Source organism: Schistosoma haematobium, chromosome 4, assembly GCF_000699445.3.
Source record: "Schistosoma haematobium chromosome 4, whole genome shotgun sequence".
Lineage (NCBI taxonomy): Eukaryota > Metazoa > Platyhelminthes > Trematoda > Strigeidida > Schistosomatidae > Schistosoma > Schistosoma haematobium.
This window is the reverse complement of record NC_067199.1, coordinates 38,322,007-38,343,678: the sequence shown is the minus strand read 5'-3', so window position 1 is coordinate 38,343,678 and position 21,672 is coordinate 38,322,007. Positions and strand designations below refer to the sequence as shown.

Sequence of the window (21,672 nt, the reverse complement as noted above, 5' to 3'; positions counted from 1 at the left end):
GTAGTGTTCGTCTAAGATTTCATTCACAGCGTGTGGAGGTCTCTGTAGCTGTCATCTATACACGCGTCACTGTATAACAGAAAACCTATGCCTTACGGAAAACCCATATGAAAATTTTGCTCTTGTAGCTAGGAATGGCTGGCTGAATGGGCGGAAAATGTTTGAGATCGGTCTACATGAAATACTTAATAGACAGAGAATGTTAAAAGTAACCAGTCTCAACTTACGACGTTAGAGTGACCTTGAGACATTTTTGTTCATTAGCCAATCAGAAAGCAGGTATTATGGATGGATTGTTTACAATAGAAAACAAGTAGAATTAGAATGTATGTATGGTTTTTACTAATGTAGTACATTTATGAAGGCTGATAAGGGATTTTTGTTTTCAAACTTGAGGTTTGGTTTCGAAATTCGTCTATATCGCTCCAGATCATTTAGCCTCGCGGAAATTCCCAATCTCCCAAGTTTGGGGAAATATTGGGGAATTTCCCCAGGTCTGAGGAAATTCCGGGGTCTTAGTGCCATTTCCCTGAAGTTTACTATAGCGGCTTCCCCAAACTCGGTCAAATTTTCCCTAAAATTGGGAGCTCGGGTTTATTCCGGCATATATTTATCTGTATGAAGGTGTAGTTACTGGTAACCCCACCACATTTTTAACGGCCATTTAATTAGCTTCTATAGTTCTTTTCTCGGTCTTAGGTAGTGGTATTTTCTACATGACTTCTGAACACGCAAATCCGCAGTATATACTGTTCACAATATTGTAAGCAAACCGTGAAGTATAATTTATTATGATGGGACGATTCACTGTAGGGCTTTCAAAAGACCTAAGTGGATCCACTCACACCAGTCTGCTTAGATTTTCTGGTTACTGGGCTAACTATGAGTCACTGACTTTCAGTCAGTGATGCTATATGTCCCAGCTCGCTTAAAGTGGTTCTTTTCATCGAAAACCTTTGTTTAGTGAGTACTTTGTTATTCTGTCTTTGAAATTAACAAGTAGCACTCCTGTGATCTTTGAATCACCTCAGTTTGCTCCTACACATTAAGCTTGCTAGTAGGTTGAAGACCGCAGTTTAGCTAAATGTTAGTCGGGTTACTGTCGTTTATTTGTGAAACCTAATCTCTCATCTGGGCATTTGATGACTATGTATTATGATTGTTACCTTCGAAGAATTGCCTTTATTCGTTATGAACGCCGCGTATTTCATGCTAACATTCTGCAGCATGTTTGGTCGCGATTTGCTCTAAAGTCCTACAAACGGTGCTATCTCATGGCATTGGGGTTAGTGGCTAGTACACTTCCGAATTATGTTTTTGCCATGGGTTTTTATACCTCCCACTTATTTGGAAAAGGAAGTACTAAATGTAGACCCATAGCAATAACAATGTCAAAGTTCATTTGCCTTGGTGTGGGTGCAGGTGCATCCACTCTTTGTGTTCTCCTAAATTCTAATCTTCTGAATTCTTCATGTCCCTTTCTTTTTTCTCCTTCCAAATTTATTTCATTGGATTATACTCCTTGAATAACATCTTCAAACCCTAATTTTTCTAATTACAGCTTATAACTTTACTACATCTAGCACTACGGGATTTGAATCGACCACTGCATCTCTGTGCTAATGTGGTGTGGCAACTCGAACTGATGTACGTACGTACGAAGTTCTACGTTGTTACTGACTGACTGACTGAAGTTTCTCCTCTGATCACTCTTGGTCTTTTCATGTTTTGTTGTTGTCGAAGAAAGTTTTCCGTCTGACTTATATAAAAATATGGTACATGCTTTTGGCATTACTCGACACTTACGATTTGTAAAGTTTTGCGTGTTACCTATTATTCTTTACTGTCCTCCTTATTCTTTCCCGGGGTTGTAAGAAGAGATTTCGCTGTATTGCGGAGAGTGGTGAGTACAGTTAGCAAGGTGTATGGTGAATCTTTTAAGGTCATTATTGGTGTGGTTGTGGATAGGCATATAAAATCTTGCAAACTCCTGATACTAACCATCCACTTCATTCCTATCTCTCTCCTTATATATCTTCCCGTAGAACGGGGTACCAACATGTTAAAATTGATGCACGTAAGCAAAGGTATAGAAGCTCTACAATACCTTATCTAGCGAACATACTATGTGACGAACAGTTTGTAAGGGCTAATCTAGTCAATAATTTATATTCTTAAACATGTTTCTAAATAAAAGTTGTGCAGATCCTAATCTTAAAAAACATTTCATTTAATTCCAGGCAGTTTATTTACGTAATATATATTATATATAGTAATCGTTTTCTGTTTTATAAAAGGAACCTGTTGAAATACTTTGTGCTGAGGATTCTATATCATACTAAACATGTAATATTAAGTGGAGTCACAATAGTAACAATATTATTATTAATAATAGTAATAATAAACGTGGACAAAGCAAAGGCTTATGGCCGTCATAGAAAGTGCTATAAGTATGTATTGTAATACCCGTTGATGCACCATAACGCTGTCGAGTCCTAGAAAACATTCACCTTGGTGCCTTAAAATAACTCAGGGTCAAAACCAGTTTCTATTTTTGCTGTAATCTGCTTTGATCTACCAACTAGAAAATGCACTTTCCGAATCTATGAGACTCATTGTAGTTTTACTCATAATTGATCCATATTTTTCAGTAAGTTCTATTTTTCATCATACCGTTTCCTCTCCTACTGTTTCATATTGCTGTCATTTCGTTTCGTATGACATTTCTATGTGTCGTTAAACCAAACACTTCTATGTGTACATTAATGCCGGTGATAATAAATACCCAATTAAGGAATCTACTTTGCTTCGTGAACCTTCGGCCTAAGAAGTTATCAGTGTTCATCCTGGGTTTAAAGATCATCATGAAGATTTTAGACTATTGTAGCGAAACCTGTTTTTAGTCTCATTAAATCCTGTTCAAGTAACATGTTATTGAGTGGGGCAAATTTATTTGTATTGAATAAAATAGCGTTTGATTTTATCTTTTAATTGATATCCTGGATTCCTTTAATCGGTCATTGGATGAAAAAGTATGATACATATGAAATGACTAATCTTTTGAATTGTGTATCTTGTCTCAGTTTGTGTTCTTAAGTAAATTTAGTCATTTAAATGGCACACTCCTGATTATTTAACAAGATCAATCACAAAATATATTGTAGTCTTCATTAACCAATGAAAAATATGGTTTTTCACAAGTAAACCTCAATGTAGATTTCTTAGAACTCAAAACTTTGTTCAGTTCTAGGATTTGCGACGTTTCATGTTCCTTTTCTTCATTGAGAATGGGATTTTGATAAACTGTCAATTGTGAATAGGTTTTAGTCGTCTCTTCATATGTCAAGTTGTTCTACTACAATCGCCTGAAGCTTGAAATTTTATTAGTTTTATCACCATACATATCTTTATAGCTGCATGTCTTTGTAGGGATGGATTGTGGCTAGCAGTGAATTTCAGGATGCGCGTTTCGTTCTACTTGAGACTCGGCAGGTGGATGTGTCTGCATCTCAAAGTTAATGTACCCCCTTGTACCAATACTTATATGTTCAAATAAATAAATTATAGCTGCATGGTGGATACGGAGGATCCCACCTGGGGAAGTTGGAAAACCTTGATTCCAAACCACTGGTGTACATGGGCTCCAGGATCCGAGGGAAACAAATGGCGTATGAACCTATTGTTGGTCACCGGCTACCATGGGATTGAATCTCCTTACGTTGCTCCACTACCTTGTGGATTAGACCTCCAGGTCTAAGGCTCAGGGTGTGGCCCCCTAAGACAACCACCTATTTCGGTTTGGGCACCCGGAAAGTATCCCAGCCCTCAAATAAATCGAATGATTTATGTGGTGCATATCTGTTTGTTGCCTCCTTGTACCAATATTTATGTGTTTAAATAATAAATAAATAAAGCTGCATGTCAACTTGTAGATGAAATTCGGAGTAGAATGATTGTAGTTTTAGCTTTTGGTTTATGTTATCGATCGAAGCTACTGAGTTTTAGGTTGTATGACATGCCAGCATTTAAAGGACACCTTAACAAGTTCTTTCTCTCTTGGGTTCATAATTATCTTCCATTTGTTATATTTAATTTTGCGAAATATCCTAGGTAGTTATTTATTTTTAAATTGAATATGATTATCTCGTTCAGTGGTGGTTTTTTGAATAATCACAATGCCATGCATTTTTTAATCATAGATTCTAGAGGTCCACTCTACACCAGAAGGAATGATGGTAAAAGATAAGAATCGTCCTAAACCACCGATGACACCATATGCATGTTTCGTGCAAGTAATACGTGAGGAACATCGAAAAAAACATCCGACAGAAAATGTTATTTTCAGTGAATTTTCTAAGAAATGTGCAGAAAAGTGGAAGGTATAAAGAATTAAAATTACTGTCTCATGATTAATTATTCCTTATTGTGCAGCTCATGAATTTGGAACAACGAAAGTGTTTTGAGGAAATGTCAAAATTAGATACGGAGAGATTCAATCGGGAAATGGCTCATTATATACCACCAGTCGGAATAAAGCGAGGTCGTAGACGGCGACGCATCAAAGATCCAAGTATGCCTAAACGTTCATGGTCAGCATTTTTCTTCTTTTGCGATGCATTTCGATCAAAAATTCGTAGTGAGCACCCCGATTGGAAGGTTAGTGATATTGCCAAGGAGTTAGGTAGACGATGGGAAGAGTGTTCCGATAAAGAGAAATACGAAAGACGCGCACAGAATGACAAATTACGTTATGAACAAGTGAGTTATAAAAGTGGTGTTTCAGGTTACCTATTCACCCATGTTTTGAAAAGTTTATGAATTTATTTAAATCAGTCTAATAATAAACATTCGGGAGTCAATCAGCCATAAGCAGCATAAAACTTGATGTATATGGGCATCGATCCAGTGTGTCTCCATTACAAATAAATATTGACCTGATAATCGTTAACAACAGTAGAGTATTTGGAAAGCTGTTTATATCCTGGAGATTATCATAAACAAATACTACTGCAAAACTAAGACTTAGTGGCTCAGATGTTTGACTTCCACTTTTTGAACCGAGTATTGTACTTAACTATCATAAATTTAATGTGGCTCGAAGATTAATACATAAATCTATGATGATAACTTTTCCCAAAAGTTGAATAACAGGACAGACAATCAAATACACAGATACAAATACGCTGAGACTAGCAGAAATGTGTGAAGGTCCAAGAGTGCACTTCACATGAGCATGAGTTAGTAAAAATTAACAATAGGTTAAAAACAGAAGATTAAACATGATAAATGAACATCGAAACTATCGTTAAAAAACCTCGTGGGAACAGGTAATAAGAACTATGAAGAAATAATAGGGTTGAAATTTTGTGGAAATAAGCAGTGAGTGCACCTCTGTCATTGTGATCTATCTTAACTTTCAACAAAGATATGCAATCATAAATTGCGGTAATCTCGTAAATTTCAACCTGAAAGTTTGTGTCTCCGCACAGAACTCAGACCAACAATCAGTAACCCTATGAAGTGATACCATATTTTGGTTCCCTTGCTTTTAGCTATTTTTCAACTTACGCTTCAGTCTAGTTATCATACTATCCCAAAGTAGATACTGTTTACTCACGTATACCACATTCAAACCATCTCACTCAATTAAAGTTCTTATTGGTTAACTTAAATATAACCCATCCAGTGGTTTCAACATAGCTGAACACTATATATATAATTAAATAATAGGGGAATAGGACTAAGAAAGTATACAATACTCATGAAATTAAACTATTTGCTTAACTGTTTTGTAACATCTAAAAAGAATTACACTTATATTTGAAAACTTTTGGAATATTTTGATTTACTATACTCTTACATATTTGTATTTTCCTTTAAAAATAGGATATGGAGAAATACAAAGCTGGATTGTATGTGGCGACCAAACGTGCTCGAGTTGGCGATCAGACGAAATCAAACGAGATACTGCCATGCCTAAACAATCAGTCACATCATAAGGAATTAGGTGAGGCAAGTCAAATTTCAAATGATGAAGTAGGACGAGGTGATGGAGACGATGATGATGGAGATGAAGATGATGTCGATGATGATGATGATGATGACGATGAAGAAGAAGAGGAAGAGGGTGATGGAGAAGAACAAGACGATGAAGATAATGAACAACAACAATCAAACAGATCTAACACTCATGAAATGCCTGTTTGTGGTGATCACAAAACACCAGAACAAATTGTCTCCAGTGATACAAGTAGTTTTATTATAAATACAGGAAATTAGAATATATTAATGTCTATGTAAATGTTTCTCACTCTCTCTCTTTCTCATTTCATATATTATTGAAACATTGTCATTGATTCTTTTGTTGGTCATGTTTCTTTCTTTTTTACATAATGGAGTCAATAGACCCACCGATACAAATGCATTTATTCTTTACCATTGCTGACTCTCCTTTATTTTATACTTGATACATTTTGTTTTCCTTACTTTTATATCGATAGATGATTTTTAAATTGTGTCCTTTGGATTGACAAAGAAAACACCTCAATCGCTAATATATATATATATATATATATATATATATATATATATATATATATATATATATATATATATAATACCTCTACTCATTTCTTACATCGCTTTGTTTTTTATGTGTTAATTTTTAATTTTGATTTCACTATACGGTCGTCAGGTTGAGTGCTAATGGTACCAGTTATAATAACAACTATAATGATCATTATTATCACTATTTGAGTCTCATATTTTCATTGACTTTGCTTTTTTGCTAGGCATTTAACTTCCATCTAATTAATATATATATATATATATACAATTGATTTATTGTGGTTGCTACGATAGATAGTTATGGATATAATTGAGTTTTCTGTATCCAGTTAGTTTGAAATTTATTGCTTTTGTAGAATATATGAAAATTGTTAACTTTCACAGTCAAGTACAGCTTTATATGTTAATTAATGAACTATATGTATGGTGTCAAAGCAAGTAATATATCTGTAGTTCACAAATTAGTGTTTCTTTTATTTCTAACTTCTTCATAGTTTAATGCCAAGTTGGCGTTTAACATAATCAAATTCTTTCTAAGGTTATGAATTTATTTGTATAAGAAAAGAATTTTATTACTTCTGATCTTCTTTGATTTTCTCTGAGACTATCGAATTTCAACCACTAAGTTCTAGATTCAAACCCTGCTCTAACCTACTTCTTTTTGGGCAACCGGGTAGTATCACTAACCCTCATACTTTAAGTATTGCTCATATCCATATACCCGGTGAATGAGTTAATCGTATTATTTCTGGACTGTTAACAGTCAAGACTACTATATAACTCTAAGTCTACGGCGGCTTCGTTAAGTTTTACGCTGGGATTGTCCTATTTGATAAATTAACTGGATGTAATTTTTGAAATGATGAAACACTTAAAAGTAATCATTTTTGATTGGATACTTCTCTTACCTTTCATTTTTTCTCTTTGTCTTGGTCATTGCTATGAAAGCACTGTATTACCATTGGCAGGTTTTTCCAGCGTACTATTTTCGTCTTTCATTATTGTTAGTTTTTCTAAAAGTGAACTTATGGGAGTACCCGTTAGGCTTGGTTCAACTAAAGAGACTCTGAAACATTTAAGTTTCTGTAACATGTCTTGTTCTGTATAGTTAGTTATTAGTCGGTGTATATATGCTTTCCATATACTACTCTGATTGTATACACTACGTAGTATCATAAATCAAGCCTTTTTTTTTTAGAAGATATTACGATTTGCGCTACTCCGATGTGTCTGTTTGATATCGTTACCAATCCCACTACTATATACCGAAAGTCATATCATTCAAATAAAGTTAGTTAGGGGAAAAATTAAATGAACGGCTAGTACAGAGATATTTATAATATTGGATCCATTTTTTGTCTACAGATTTATACCGATCGAAAACTCATTCTTAATTGGTTGACAGTCAATCAATCATATTACGTTCTGAGAACAATTGCAATCTCTTGGTTGATCCAGAATATTTCGAAACGTAGTCTTCCTGAGGCTGTATTGTAGCAACAAGTGTGGTAATACACGTATTTTCTGGAAAAGTAATCTCTGAGGTATTCTCGTAACAGTAATACGTGATGTTAAATATTTTCAAAACCTTTTGAACAAAGGTTTTGAGATTGTTGGGACTTGTTATTTGGATTTTTCTAGCCGAAATTGACACTGATGACTGTTACTACCGTTTACCTGTTCTATTCGTAAATGTTTATTTACAAGATTGCATTATGTATGTGTATAGTTTACAAGATAAAAATACAGTATAGGAACGAGAAAATCGGAATCGAGAACACAGATTTTAGGCTTATGAAGAAAATCTAAATGTCACGTTCAGCGAGCGGTAGAAATGCTTTTGTGTAGTGCTCAGAACGTTTTAAAGTGATAGCGGGAAATTGCTTTGTGCCACTATAGAGGTAGAGTAGATATTGTTAAACGTATCAGCTACTCACTCCTCTCTCTGGAAGTTGTATGTAACAGACAAATTTATACTATCCCTTTATCCTAACCTTTGAATGCTAAATAAAACATTAAACAGGAGGTCCTATGTTTCAAAAAATACTTGTTGTACTTTTGCTCGAAATTCATTTGTCCTAGTGGCGACAGAGCATTTTTACATGACAGCTGATGTCAGTTCGTGATAAAAATCTTAGCATCGAATACCTTACCCTAAACAATATGGGGACTTAAAAAACAGTTTCAGCCCTTACACAGGCTTCAGAAGACGAGTAATCTATGCTGAGGGACAAATTTGTATGTTGGGTCACCGAATGGTCGTCACATCATATCTCGGATGATTTCATATCAACTGCTGTTTATCCTTATCACGAAGTCACTTCTAATGTCTACTCTACTCATTGTGAAAAATATATGTTAAATGAAGCCACATAATTCACAACTTGGGGATATGAAGATCCAACATTATTTAGTGGGGGGGAGGATAGTGTTGGAGAATCTATGGTTCAAATTATGGTTATTAGTGGTTTCGGCACACAGTGATTGTATACAATCCCAGGAACCTAGTGAGTCTGTTCCTATTTCGGTTGTTAATTCTAAGGCTAATGAGTACATTCTAGATAATACAGGGTCTTTATCCAATACGCTGTCGGACAGACACAAGATGAACCTAAGAAGACGTACAATCGATTACAGACACTTAGACTCCAATTTAAGCTGTGGCGGACGTGGTGTTTGCATGAACTAACGATTCCTTTGTACTTGTTGAATGCTTGATTTCGAATTCCAATTACAGTACATTCGTTCGTGCTTATCTAGTACATCTTGATCCGGTTGCCTTATTCCTGGGATTCTTAGTTTATACTATAATTCAAATACTCCTAATTATCACAAATTGCATTTCCAATAAATCAATCTCTTCCATTTCTGATATCTCTTATTTAATGGTTTAGCTAATCAAATAGAGAGGAATAATTACAACCCTGGGTTTGGATTGAATTGAAATCTATCGAGAGTTTGACAACGCTTTAACCAGTAACACTTCCTACTATAAATCGTACCCACAAAGTGTCTAGCAACCGTCTAGATAAAGATGCCAAAGGTTGCCAGGAGTGGCTAACCCATTGTTGTAAGTCTCCTCTGATTGCTGAGTCGGATTCATCTACTGAGATACTAATGGGTGCTTCAGTGTTCTGATGAGCGAGCATTGTTGCTTGAGCGATAAGTTCTTCAACTGTGGAGAATGCTTTTCGCACGGTGTCGTCCAAATTGATGGATTTCGCATTTCCACGAAGTTGGTCGGTCAGAGGTTTCATACGTAAAGCGCATTTTGGTATGAGTCGTCTATAGAAACTTACAAGGCCGTTAGACGTGCGTAACTGCTTGATGGTGGTCGGTTCTGGGTAATCCAGAATGGCCGCCACTTTGATTCTAAGGGGTCGAATGCCTTGCGCATCTATAGTGTGTCCTAGGAAGTGTAATGAGTCAGTTCCGATTCGGCATTTCTGAATGTTTACAGTAATGCCATGTTTTTGTAGTCGGTTGAAAACAAGATCCAGATGCTTGAGATTCGATTCTCTGTTTGGACTGCTATTAGACAATCGTCAACATACGCATGTACGAAGTTGTGACCTCGGAAAACGTCGTTTATGAACCTTTGGAATGTTTGTGCAGCATTTCTTAGACCGGACATTCACAAAAATTCATACAGTCCAAAAGGAGTAATGATCGCTGTTTTCGGTATATCGTCTGTAGGCATAGGTATTTAGTTATACGCTTTAACCAAGTCGATTTTCGAAAAGACAGTGGTACCTTTCAAGGTAGCTGTCAAATCGTGAATGTGAGGCAACGGCTAACGATCGGGAATGTTTTTCGCATTCAATCGCCGATAGTCACCAGTTGGACGTCGATCGTTGCTGTCCTTTTTAGGGACCGTTTGCAACGGAGATGCCCATGGACTTTTTGACGGTCTTATGATAAGTAAGTCTATCACGTGGTCGAATTTGTTTCTCACCAACCTTAGATTTTCGGGGGCTAGTCGTCGTTCTTTAGAGAATACAGGTGGTCCTGTAGTCGTGATGTGATGTGTAACGTTGCTGGTTACACACGGTAGTTTCGGTTGCGTTTGATGAATCCCAGGATACTTATCGAGTAGTGGTTGATAAAGTGGGTCTATCGTATGCTTAATTGTGACTGGGGATAATCTACAACCAGGAAAAGAAGTTACGCGAACGGATAAATTAGTGTTTCCGTCTACTAGCCTCCGTTTGCGAGTATCGATGATTAGATTATGGCGTTGTAGAAGGTCCATACCAATGATTGGCATAGAAACATCTGCAACAACAAAGATCCAGTGAATGGGTTTGCGTAAACCCCCGTAAAGGTAAACGTACCTTTTACTGTATGTGGCGATAGGCTTTCCGTTTGCCGCCTGTAGATTTAAAACTGATTCGTGAAGCCGGTCGCTCGAATTTGCAGGAAGGGCGCTAACTTCTGCGCCAGTGTCGACGAGGTAGCGAACTCTCGTTATCACATCTGTGACATATAACAGACGGCCATGTTCGCCGGCTACGGTTACCATTAACGCGTGCCGGCTTGGAAGTTTCCCGAATTGTTTTTCGTGTCGGTCGATTTTGAGTTTGGAAAATTGCAGGGTTTTCTGCAATTTCTGGAGGACTTTCCATACTGGTTATGATACCAGCACCAGTCTGAGTTATCAGTCTCTCGTGGTCTAGAGACAGATCGCTCACGTGAAGTGTCTCTTCATGAGGTGTGTGACCGTTTACGGTCGTCACGAAATTTAAGATAACGTGTAAGTGTATGACATAACTCTTTTATGTCATTCTTAGTCGTTTGAGGCTTTTCTTTAACTGGAAAAACCTCGGCATTAAATTTCGTGATTTCTAAAATGCGGTCGGCAGATGCAGCCAGCTCGTTTAAGGCGTTGTTTTGAAACGAGGCCAGCACAGTTTGCACCTGTTGGGGAAGTCTGGATAAGAAAAGTTGTTTGAATAGGCCATCATCGAAGGTTCTTTGGCCGATAACCTCTCTCATTCGTTGCAACATGTCCGTCGCAGAACCGTGTTGCAGGTCGATGTTATTAAGGAGTTGGTCTAACCTTTGTCTATCGGTTAGGTCTCCGCGTTTAGGGATAGATCGTTTCAGTGTTTCGTAGGGTTCAGAAACATCACTAGTAAACACACTAGGTGTTACGTACCTGTTAAACTCGTGCGGTAGTGCCTTGACTACTGCGAGGAATTGTGCACGTAGTCGTTCACGCCGTGCTCGCAGAAGTCGACTTCTGTGTAGCAGCAACAGGTTTCAGTGTTGTCTGGCCAGAAAGGCATCAGTTGAAACGAAGGTGGGTCATAGTCTTTAACTTAAGTACCTTGGATGTCTGTTCGGCCATGGTGAAATATCAAGTACGCGAACGAACAAGTGAAAAAAATATATATCCAAAAACACGGAAAAATAGTATCACAATCTGTGAAAAATTAAAATAAGGCAGTGATATATAAAACCCTAAAAGGGAACAGACTCACAATTTGCAGTTTGGCGCACCAGATCACGTTAGGCTCACCAACGAAGATGCCACAGGTATTCGGAATTTGACAACGCTTTAGCCAGTAACACCTATTATGAATCGTACCCACTAAATGAAATCAAAAGATAGAAGCGAGGAGGTTCGAAGATATATTTGATAGGCTATCAATATATCGAGGATCGTCTCATGTTGAGCACGGCGTTCTCACTCATGATCTGGTGCGGATGCATGACCAAGCGCCTTCAGCTAGGTGAGTCAATTAAAACTAATGTGGTCAGAACCCAATGTCGAAAACTTACAGAGATATTTGTTTTTGGGATTTATTAACCGCTACACTACGTTCCTAGAACACCTATACGCTCTAGAATTAATTTGTGAAAGTACTGAATATATTTTTTTAAAGCACAGATATACTAAGAAAATATATCACATCAGTCTATATTGGGAATAGAGGCAAACACCAGTAGTTATGTTTTTGGTAGTAGTATAAATTAGTCTCCAAAACAAGTACTCGAAATTGATGGGAACCTTGCTAAAATTAGTGGACGCTACAAGTGTCGTGATCAGATTACGGAGTGGTGAGATATTTCTCTATGTCTAGATATTCCTTTTAAAAGTTCTACAATTCTTTACCTCTATCTAACCTTACATCTGCCCTGCTTAGAGCACGAAACAGAGTTTGTGCACTGTATAGAGGGGGAATGATATTTTCGAACATGTATAAAGCATGTATTTTACCAGTCTACTTTCGACGAATAACATGAATGCAATGTACATATCATTTAAGAGAAATTTAGAGGTAAAACATAAAACACCTTAAGAATCTGATTCACTTGTGGTCTATATTTATTCCTGAGCCCAGAGCAGTACTGGAAGAAGGACTAAGAAATATTTATAATTCATGAGTTGTTGTCTTTTGAAGTCAAGGTCCTAGCCACCAAGCTCAAATTTTCTAGGTCATGGTTATCACATCGACTTGTCGGCGATGTGTGATGGTTGTTAAGAACGGAGCTCATTGAGTGTACTATTTAGTATACGCTTCTCGACAATCCTACTCATGTTTAAGAAGTTCCTGGAAGTGGTAATTGACCACATTCTAGGAAGATATTTTGAAGGTTTCAATGGTGAAAATTTGTCATATGGTCTGCTTAATGGTAAAATGATTTGTTTTCTCACTAGCCATTTTTCCCAGGAAAAATTACCTTAAGTAATTTGACTTTAAGGAAAGATACTTTGAACAGTCTGTTTGGTATCCCGCTAACGTTAAAGTCTGGTGAGTATCATGTGCTCTAATTTCTACATGGAATTTATTAATATGGATCTATGATTAGTTCGGGCTTGTCATAACGTTTAATTCATTCAAATTTTGCAAACTATGTATATCTCTAATATCATTGACCAGTCAGGTTACAGACTATTTATAAACGACTGTTAACCGTAAGCTGTTGATTGTCAAAACGTTCCCAATAAATTTGACTCGAATAACTCTGCTAATTGCATCTAACAGAGATGACACTAACCGCAGTATTTTATATCGAATGCTTCAGGTCGTAACAATCGAGTATTCGGATTTTGCGGTTTTCCCCATAGTGAGATGAAAATTCGTAGTTTTCCGCAGTGTGGGTAAATATGTGGAAAAACCCTAAATTTCCTTAAACTTGAAATTTTTGTGATAAACCTCAGACCAAGGGAAATCTTGAGTTTCATTTCTCTAAAGTTTTCCATTGCAGCTCCCCCGAAATTTTGAAATTGAGTTGTTAAGCAATCAGGGAGTAAATAATTGTCCATAGTCGTAAGCTAATGAGTTATTTAAAATTGTCAACGCACCTCATACTTGAATAAAAACAACCTACTTAAATAGTTGCTGGACAGTTCTATTCTTCGCGGGCTGATAAATGTAGACAAAGATGGAAACATCATTCTGTGCAGTTTTAAATTCAGACCAGCTATTGGATATTATGTGGTGGTTATTTTTAGAGGGAGTTAATCCTAAACTATTTATTTGCGGCATCAGGAGTGTGGTTGGTTATCATCAGTTTTATTGCTACAACTATAAAACTTGTAGGCCTTCAAACTTCCTATCATTTAACATTTTAAAATGGTATCACAACAACTTGACGCAAGTCAATAAAACAATATATTATTTGAAGTTTTCCCATCAAATTGCTATATTTGGACTTTAATTTCAACTTTCAGATTTACCTCATGAGGTTTTCATTTTTAATGTCATACACTTTTATCCAGTCGAATTTGATTCTGTTCTTGTTTAATGTTAGCTGATTAGGTTGTTATTTGACTGTAAGAGTCTAATAGACAGTTATTGAAGACTGGTTGGATCCCTCAATAGAATAGTTGTTTTAATATTGTAGTAACGTACTAAAGGTTCGAAATTTTCTTCTCTATGTTAAACAAACGTCTAGGTAATTAAAGCAAACCTTTCATGACAAACTTTATCTAATGACTATTTTAAAACAATTCGAGTGAGATGGTTTATTATGTTTGGATGTAAATGGATAATTAGTTTCATGCTAATTAAAATTAATTCTGTTCCACTTAAATGCAGTCACAACTCATATCCGTTATACTTGTGTTAAATGGGATGTTCATCTTGAATATCTCTTTCAGGTTCTGTCGGTAATGTGTCGATATTCATTCCTTACACTCATCTTTGGAGTCAAGCTTGGCATCTTTCACTTGATAAGGTTAACTTAGTAGCATATGCTTCAGCTGAGGACCTGTGGGTTAATTTGAATCCAAATCATCCAGATGGTTCAGTCAAAATGTCTTCCATAAACGAAAGTCAGTCAGAAAAGTGGATGACTAAGACTACTCCAAAAGATCAGGGAAATAAATGCTTTGCTGAGTCTCCAGTTAATGGAAAATACAGCTTAGACCAAATGGAGAAGAGATGGTATCAGGTCTGTTACTTTAAATCAAATAGTTTTGTATAACTCTGCAAGCTCTTTTTTGAATCCACATCCATCGAGTTATGGAGATTAGTTAACACAACTGACCGTCATAAAAATATTTATCCTAGTGTACATATTTTGTCTTTTCAGAATTCAAGTTTCTGTCTTGGCTTTGCTTTACAATATTTTAGATGTTAAGTGTGCACTAAAATAAATAGAGTGGGAAGGGGTTTAATGGTTGAAGTAACGGATTATCAAATATTTTGGAGCTCCGAACTTTATTGCATTTACTTCTGACAGTTGCTTAATATCATAGGTCCTAATTAGTGTGACACAAGCCTATACTTTGTTTCCAGTCTAAATTACTATGTGAAGAATTGTAAAGCAAAATGTTGGTCTACTTACTCGAGCGTTTTTTATTTAACTATTTAGACACCTGGAATTGCTATCCTGTGCTGAAGACAGATGGAATAAGTATTCATCAACTTGAATTTAGGTTATAAACCTGATATAAAATGCAAAATAGTGGACTGCCATTAGACACTGTGAACAAACATAAATTTGTGTATTGAAATAGTGGAAATACATCACATAATAATCTTAAAGTGGAAAAGGATTCCGAGTTGCGGATAGTGTGAAATGTTACAGACATGTGGATTTGGAATGTTCAATCGGACTCGAGACCATTGTCACTATTACAATGACTCTGAAACTTTACCATTTCTTTTGTTTTACAGGCGTTTAAATTCTTCCAGTTTCACTTAATCCTGTTAAATTCAAACCTTTGCCCCGATGTTTGGTCGAAAATGATCACTTATTAAACCAATATTCTATGTTTATGTGCTCAATTAAAATCTACTAGCAAACTTCTATATTAATGTAATTAATTTTATCATTCACTGATACAATTCCCCTGTAATTGTAGACCATGTCCGGTGGTAAACTAAAAGATGCAGCAGCTATGGCCGCATTAGTTGCTATGGATTCTAGGTCAGACAACCCTTCTTGGTGGTCATACATAACTTCAGTTGGATATAGCATAATTCGTAGTCTTCAAGTAAGTTATACTTTCCTACGTAAGAAGTTTGTTTATTTAGTTGCAATCATTATATTTGTTCCAGTGAGTTATCATTTTCATTCTTAACATTCCCTTAAGACCCCACATTCTATGATATTAATAAGCGTCATTATTAATTTACTTACCCAATATACTGTTATAAGTGGCTATCTTTAGGAGTTTTCTGGTCGAAGAAGCATTTAGTTCGATAATGTTTCCTTGTGAGTGCTTTTATCTATTTAAAAAAGGAGTTATTCTCATCCCTTTGAACATACTATCGATCAACACTAGTTTGTCTTCCTGGTGTAAATATCGTGATATTTATATATTAGTTGTCTTTTTTGTTGTATACCACTGTGTATTTTAAATCTTTTATACTGTTGTTATAATCTCTTTTCTTACGGTATGACCTAGCTATACCTATTGCTTAATATTCTTGGACACCAATCACTCGACAAGTCCCCAAATCAGAACACGGTTGAACAGGAAAGAGATTATATTCCAAATAACGAGGTTAGATGGAAGTAAGATGCACAATAGAGAAAACGTTAGTATATTTATAGTTTTTACATGAGAAGATTCTAGAGTATTCTCCAACTATCGATTAGTGCTGATTAGATAGGAATTAGCCAATCAGCGTGCACCAAAGCAATCGTGCACTGAGCATGCTTTAATCCAGTCTATGTCTCGCTAACAACTGTCTTTTCATTTTTCTCCTTTGTTTGATAGATTGAAATTCGTGAAGTTCGTATTTCTCTAATTGACCCAAATACTTTCGAAAATCGGGACTCATTAAGCAATTCATCTTGTGATTATCATCCAAATTTTGGGACATTTACTATCAGTTTACAGCGTTTAACACTGGAAACTACGGACTCGCTCTTGGTATGGTCTAATAAGCATTTTTATATTTATGCTTGCCTCTCATGCATTGTATTGTTGCTAAATTTATGAGTAATGGGAAGTTAATCAATTTTAACGCACTTGAAACTCCAGTTGTACAAAGGTTAAGTTAAACTTTTGAATAAAGCTTTCTATAAATCCTGTACGTCATTTTGTTAGCCATAAAAGCTTATTGAAAGCATATATCGGTATTGAACTTCGTTGTGATTCTCCATGAATTGTTGATTATGTCTACAAGTGTTTGTGTATGAGTCTTCTGGGGCTCGTATGCCATAATAAATGGATTTTTGTGATATTCCAGCGAGTAGAACATTGTATTTCTTACGTCTCGTGACTTAATGCAAGTCAACTCTTCAGAGTTTAGCTATCACAAAAAGATATATATTATTAATTGTCTGACCAATGTTCAATTTATTTTAAACTATCAAGTCCAACCTTGGCATTGGTACCTACAAACTCATTTCGTACTCCATGTATTACAGCCTTAAAAATATAAGAAGCAGAATAACGTGTTTTGTAATCGCCATTTATTAACTAGATGAACTGGACTTGATGAAAGTCAAGTAGTCTTGCTTTACTAATGTTGATCAGTGTGTAAGAAAACTAGCTGTTTAAAATTATTGTTAGTGATTGCAATAGCGTAGGAATAACACGATTTATTTTTCACCTCAAATCCTGTTATATTCACAAAAAATTATCTTCATTCTTCTCGTGTTTTTCTAAATAATTAGCAACGTACTACTTCAACATCTCAAGAACCTGTTGAATACAAATTAATCAATGTTCACGGGCTCAGCACTACGTGGAGTCCAAAGTTATTTGCTCCAGGAAATTTGTCAGCTGTTAAAATTATGACTGAGGTCAGTATATAACAATGTTATAAAACAGTTACACAACTTCATAGTTTTAATTGCTAATTAAAAATTGTTTTAAAATGGGCCTTTCTCGATATCAATAACAAATCTATCCCCCAACAATGTTTAGTTATTTTGGATGTAATCAATATTGTTTATTCGAAGGACACTGTAAAAAAGCTATTTATATAGTCATTCAGTTTCGATCGAACTTTACTTGTCTATCTTAAATTTTGTGTTTTGCTGATATGTGTGGTTTTAATACAAACCAGTTATTATATTATAATTATGGACTTATAACTGTAGAGCCTGACGATGAAGTTATTGAAAACAATTGTTCGCTCAAATATTCTTCGTTTTTGAACAAACCAGTTACTTAAATACTCGAACACTTATTGTGTATTGCTTATGAATAATGACACACTAAGCTACTCCGGTTTATATAGTGCTTAAATTAGGCGATTGATTCTAGTTGAATGTAATGTAAGGCTTAGCATTGGCTATAATTTAGCCTTCTCTATATTATTCAATACATTACAACTCAGAGTGCTAGCTGTTCCATTTCGAATGGTTTAAGAGCAGTCATCTCATTCGTGTACTCTGTTGAGCCACTTAATAAGACATTATAAATCATTTTGATCTCGACCTAAATGCACCTTCATGCAGTTTACTAGCACAGTTTCAACCCTAATACTCAGGACTTCCAGCTACATTTTGGGTGTGATTGGTTGCGATACTACTATCTAGTTGTTCAGACTGAGTTTGTTGTCAGGTGGATTTTTAACCAACATTCTAATCAATGACTGGAAACTAAAGGTTTCAGTCGCTAAGCTATCAACCAAATAGACGTTACCTGTTGGTACTAGATATGTATAAGATATAATTGGAATGGCCTATTTACTGATTGTTTCTACACAAAAAATGAAACAAAACCGAAGAGACTCACAACTTACGGTCATTACCATGCATAAAAACGAGATTCCAATTTTTTCAATCCAAACAAACGATACAGTATATTTATAACACGATGTGATGATTAACAAGTGAAGTCTAGGATGCACATGTCCTAGTTCGGACTTTTCACCTGGATTTATTTGCCTATCAGATCTTAACTGAACATCCTATCACTAACGGCTACCAGATGACTATGGCTATTAACTTTTTCCCATGTTAGCTACTGTTTGTTCAAGGGATCTATTTGTCAACAGTCAGAATAACAGAGGGAGAATATTAAACCCTTGTCGTTAATTTCAAATATCATTCTCATTGTTCTAATCGGCAGCTATCATGACCTATTGGATTACTAATTAATAGTTCATCGTTTGAAACAATTTGTGCTGGATTAGTGTCTTAATGTAATTATTATTATCACTAAGATCCAAATGCATACACAGCTGATGAATCTTAAACAGTGTGATACATGCATTCTAGATTTCATAATTAGTCATCAACCATGATTAGTTATCAGCTTGTAGGTATTTGTTCTTTGGAGGTAATCAAATCCGATTGTGAATATCAAATTCTTACAATGAATTTTAACATATCTATTCATTATTATACAAATTTAACAAAATGCAATATCAATCTCCTTTTGTTTTTGACTGGTTTATATTTTTCTCTACTTTTATTCGTTTCTTATACAGTCATCTAACGATTGTAATAGACTGTTGAAAGAGAATTTGTTATATATTTTACCTCCATGTCATTTAACTGGCCATTTAAAACGTAATCAAACAAATATTGGAATAATCGGGAGTAGTAGTGAATCAATAACACCGACACCTACTAGTAATCATCAATTGGAGTTAAATAACAAAGCACAAGTTGAATTAAATATTAATTTAAGTCAACTAAATATACAAATATCACAAGAATTTTGCTGTGATCTTTTACATTTATCAAAAATATTAATAGATCAGTATGAACGTTTAGATCAATTGAAACGTAGACCATCCAGTGTAGTAAAAAAGTGAGTAAATTGTTGAGATTTTTCTTTTTTCCCCTTCAATTCTAATAATAATTGATATTTAAGGATCAGAAGCTGATTATCATGACCTGGTGTCGTGTGATGACAGTGTATTTGAGCTGCTAAGTTCATATACTATGTGACTGATTACTGAATACATAAATCTGTATTTAGCATGAGTTGAATTAGCGAAACACGCCCAGAGTTCAGGTTTCATTGGGATCATTCAGTGTTCCCACAATGTTAGGTGATAAACAACCAGAAACCCTACATCTAGGTTTCGTGCTAGTTGAAACTTGTCAGAAAGACACATGGAACCTTAGGGGAACTGATGTTCGTCAGTGGATCCGGACTCGGGTCACTCAGTTTCGCAGTCTAAGACGTCACTACTTAGGTATCAGGGGCGTGAATGATCTGCAAGACATATTTGCAGTGGATAATCACAGAATAGTGGCCAATGTCATGTTTATGTAGTCCGTAGTACCTATAAGATTCTACGGATTAAGTTGCGTTGTAGCCAGCAGTCCAAGTGACTAAATATCGCTTACTATCTTTTTACAGAGTTTGGCCAGCACTGTGAACTTGACGAAAAATGACATTGACCACTAATATCTGATCAATCAATTTAATATTTCTCAAGAATGCAACTCACGAGTCTTACTGTGAGTATTTATCAAATTACAATATGTGAAGTGAATTTTGTTGTATTTTAACCTTAATAACATATTATGTTACCGTCTTTTAGGTAATTCCGTTTGGTCATTTTTCTATATATCGAATTTGATGGTAACATTGGTTAGGTGACCTTTAATCCTTGGATTTAGCAATGTCTTTCCGGTACTTATCTCATGGTCAGTTCCGAGTATCTGACAGCTAAAAATATCTCAACGAGTATCTCGCTTTAAATATCACTATGTACGCTGTGATTTTTGTTTGTAGGATACAATATTTTGATGAAGTTAACAGAAATATTTGAATCATGCATTTTTCATAACCCACTATTTCAGTCTTTTTCTTTTATCTTCATTATTTGTTTACATCTAGCAGTCAATGGTGGCGTTATCTAGCTGGTGAAATTCGTCCAAGACTTCGTGTTCTATTTCATTCAACACTTAGTCATATTTCGTTATCCGATTTAGCATTAGAAGCGAAATTAAATGTTATTTATGTGAAAGCATACACAGCTTATTTAATTGAAGGTTTGTCATCTTCAACAACCAAATGTTTGATTACAACTGACCAAATCAATAGTATATGTAATGGTTTAGGTTATACATCTGAAATGCATTTAGAACGATTAAAACTAGATCAGTTATGGTCTATTCAACGAATTGCAACTCTTCGCTTAGTTGCTATGAGACGTGCTGCAGTTACATTACTTACGCTATTGGTAACTATCCATTCTGTAATTTTTTGATACTGATGAGAATACCATCTAGTTGTTTTTAGCCTAATTATATAAAGATTTTTGGTGTTAATTGTTTTTTTGTTCATAGTTTAAATAGCTTCAGCAATGCTTGTTTTTTCTTCAGTCATTCTAAAGGATTGCTTATCACTTCATATTTACCCCCCCTCTTTCGTAATTTTATTCTTCTATTAAACACAAATGTTAATACAAAGGTCGCCAAGATAGATAGGCTACAAAAATCAGTGAAGTTTTATTTAGACCAGGATATTGTCCAGAAGCCCAAACCGAAGCAGGTGATTTTCTTTGGGGCCCATTCCCTGGGCTTTTGATTTAGAAGGAGCCTAATTCACAAGAAAATGGAAACGCTGTCTCATGGTAGCTAGTAACGAACAATCGGTTCATACGTCAAGTTTTCCGCGAGGACGCTGGAGCTCATGTGTACCATTGGCTTGGAATCAGGGTTTTTCAACTCCTCTAGATGGATGCTCCGTTCAAACTTACCCGGTTTAAGCATCGGACATTC

The 21,672-nt window shown here is 35.6% G+C and overlaps 2 protein-coding genes across 3 annotated transcripts in view; both read left to right on the top strand.

The window, feature by feature from the left end:
- Positions 1-215: 215 nt before the first annotated feature.
- Positions 216-7,101, top strand: HMGB2_3 (High mobility group). Of its 2 annotated transcripts, XM_051216349.1 has the most exons (4): positions 216-326; positions 4,200-4,758; positions 5,887-6,007; positions 6,041-7,020. In XM_051216349.1, exons 2-4 carry the CDS (start codon positions 4,435-4,437, stop codon positions 6,277-6,279), a joined length of 684 nt encoding a protein of 227 aa, XP_051066926.1. In that variant the 5' UTR covers positions 216-326; positions 4,200-4,434; the 3' UTR covers positions 6,280-7,020. The 2 variants fall into 2 exon arrangements, with proteins under 2 accessions (XP_051066926.1, XP_051066925.1); XM_051216348.1 differs by having other exon boundaries at positions 216-4,379; positions 4,432-4,758; positions 5,887-7,101.
- A 5,878-nt stretch (positions 7,102-12,979) lies between these two features.
- VPS13D (Vacuolar protein sorting-associated protein 13D) overlaps positions 12,980-21,672 on the top strand; it is a 105,978-nt gene continuing 97,285 nt past the window's right edge. Inside the window, exons 1-8 of the mRNA XM_051216347.1 lie at positions 12,980-13,206; positions 13,245-13,325; positions 14,678-14,970; positions 15,887-16,018; positions 16,748-16,903; positions 17,653-17,781; positions 19,419-19,744; positions 20,786-21,131. Coding sequence (XP_051066924.1) covers positions 13,110-13,206; positions 13,245-13,325; positions 14,678-14,970; positions 15,887-16,018; positions 16,748-16,903; positions 17,653-17,781; positions 19,419-19,744; positions 20,786-21,131 — 1,560 coding nt within the window. The 5' untranslated portion in view covers positions 12,980-13,109. The remainder of the gene's footprint in view (positions 13,207-13,244; positions 13,326-14,677; positions 14,971-15,886; positions 16,019-16,747; positions 16,904-17,652; positions 17,782-19,418; positions 19,745-20,785; positions 21,132-21,672) is intronic.

Excerpts from the sequence above, each read along its gene's own strand:
- HMGB2_3 (XM_051216348.1), top strand. The coding sequence starts at position 4,230 with ATGATGGTAAAAGATAAGAATCGTCCTAAACCACCGATGACACCATAT. Across the intron at positions 4,380-4,431 it reads AATGTGCAGAAAAGTGGAAG|CTCATGAATTTGGAACAACG; the intron begins GTATAAAGAATT and ends CTTATTGTGCAG. Across the intron at positions 4,759-5,886 it reads ACAAATTACGTTATGAACAA|GATATGGAGAAATACAAAGC; the intron begins GTGAGTTATAAA and ends CTTTAAAAATAG.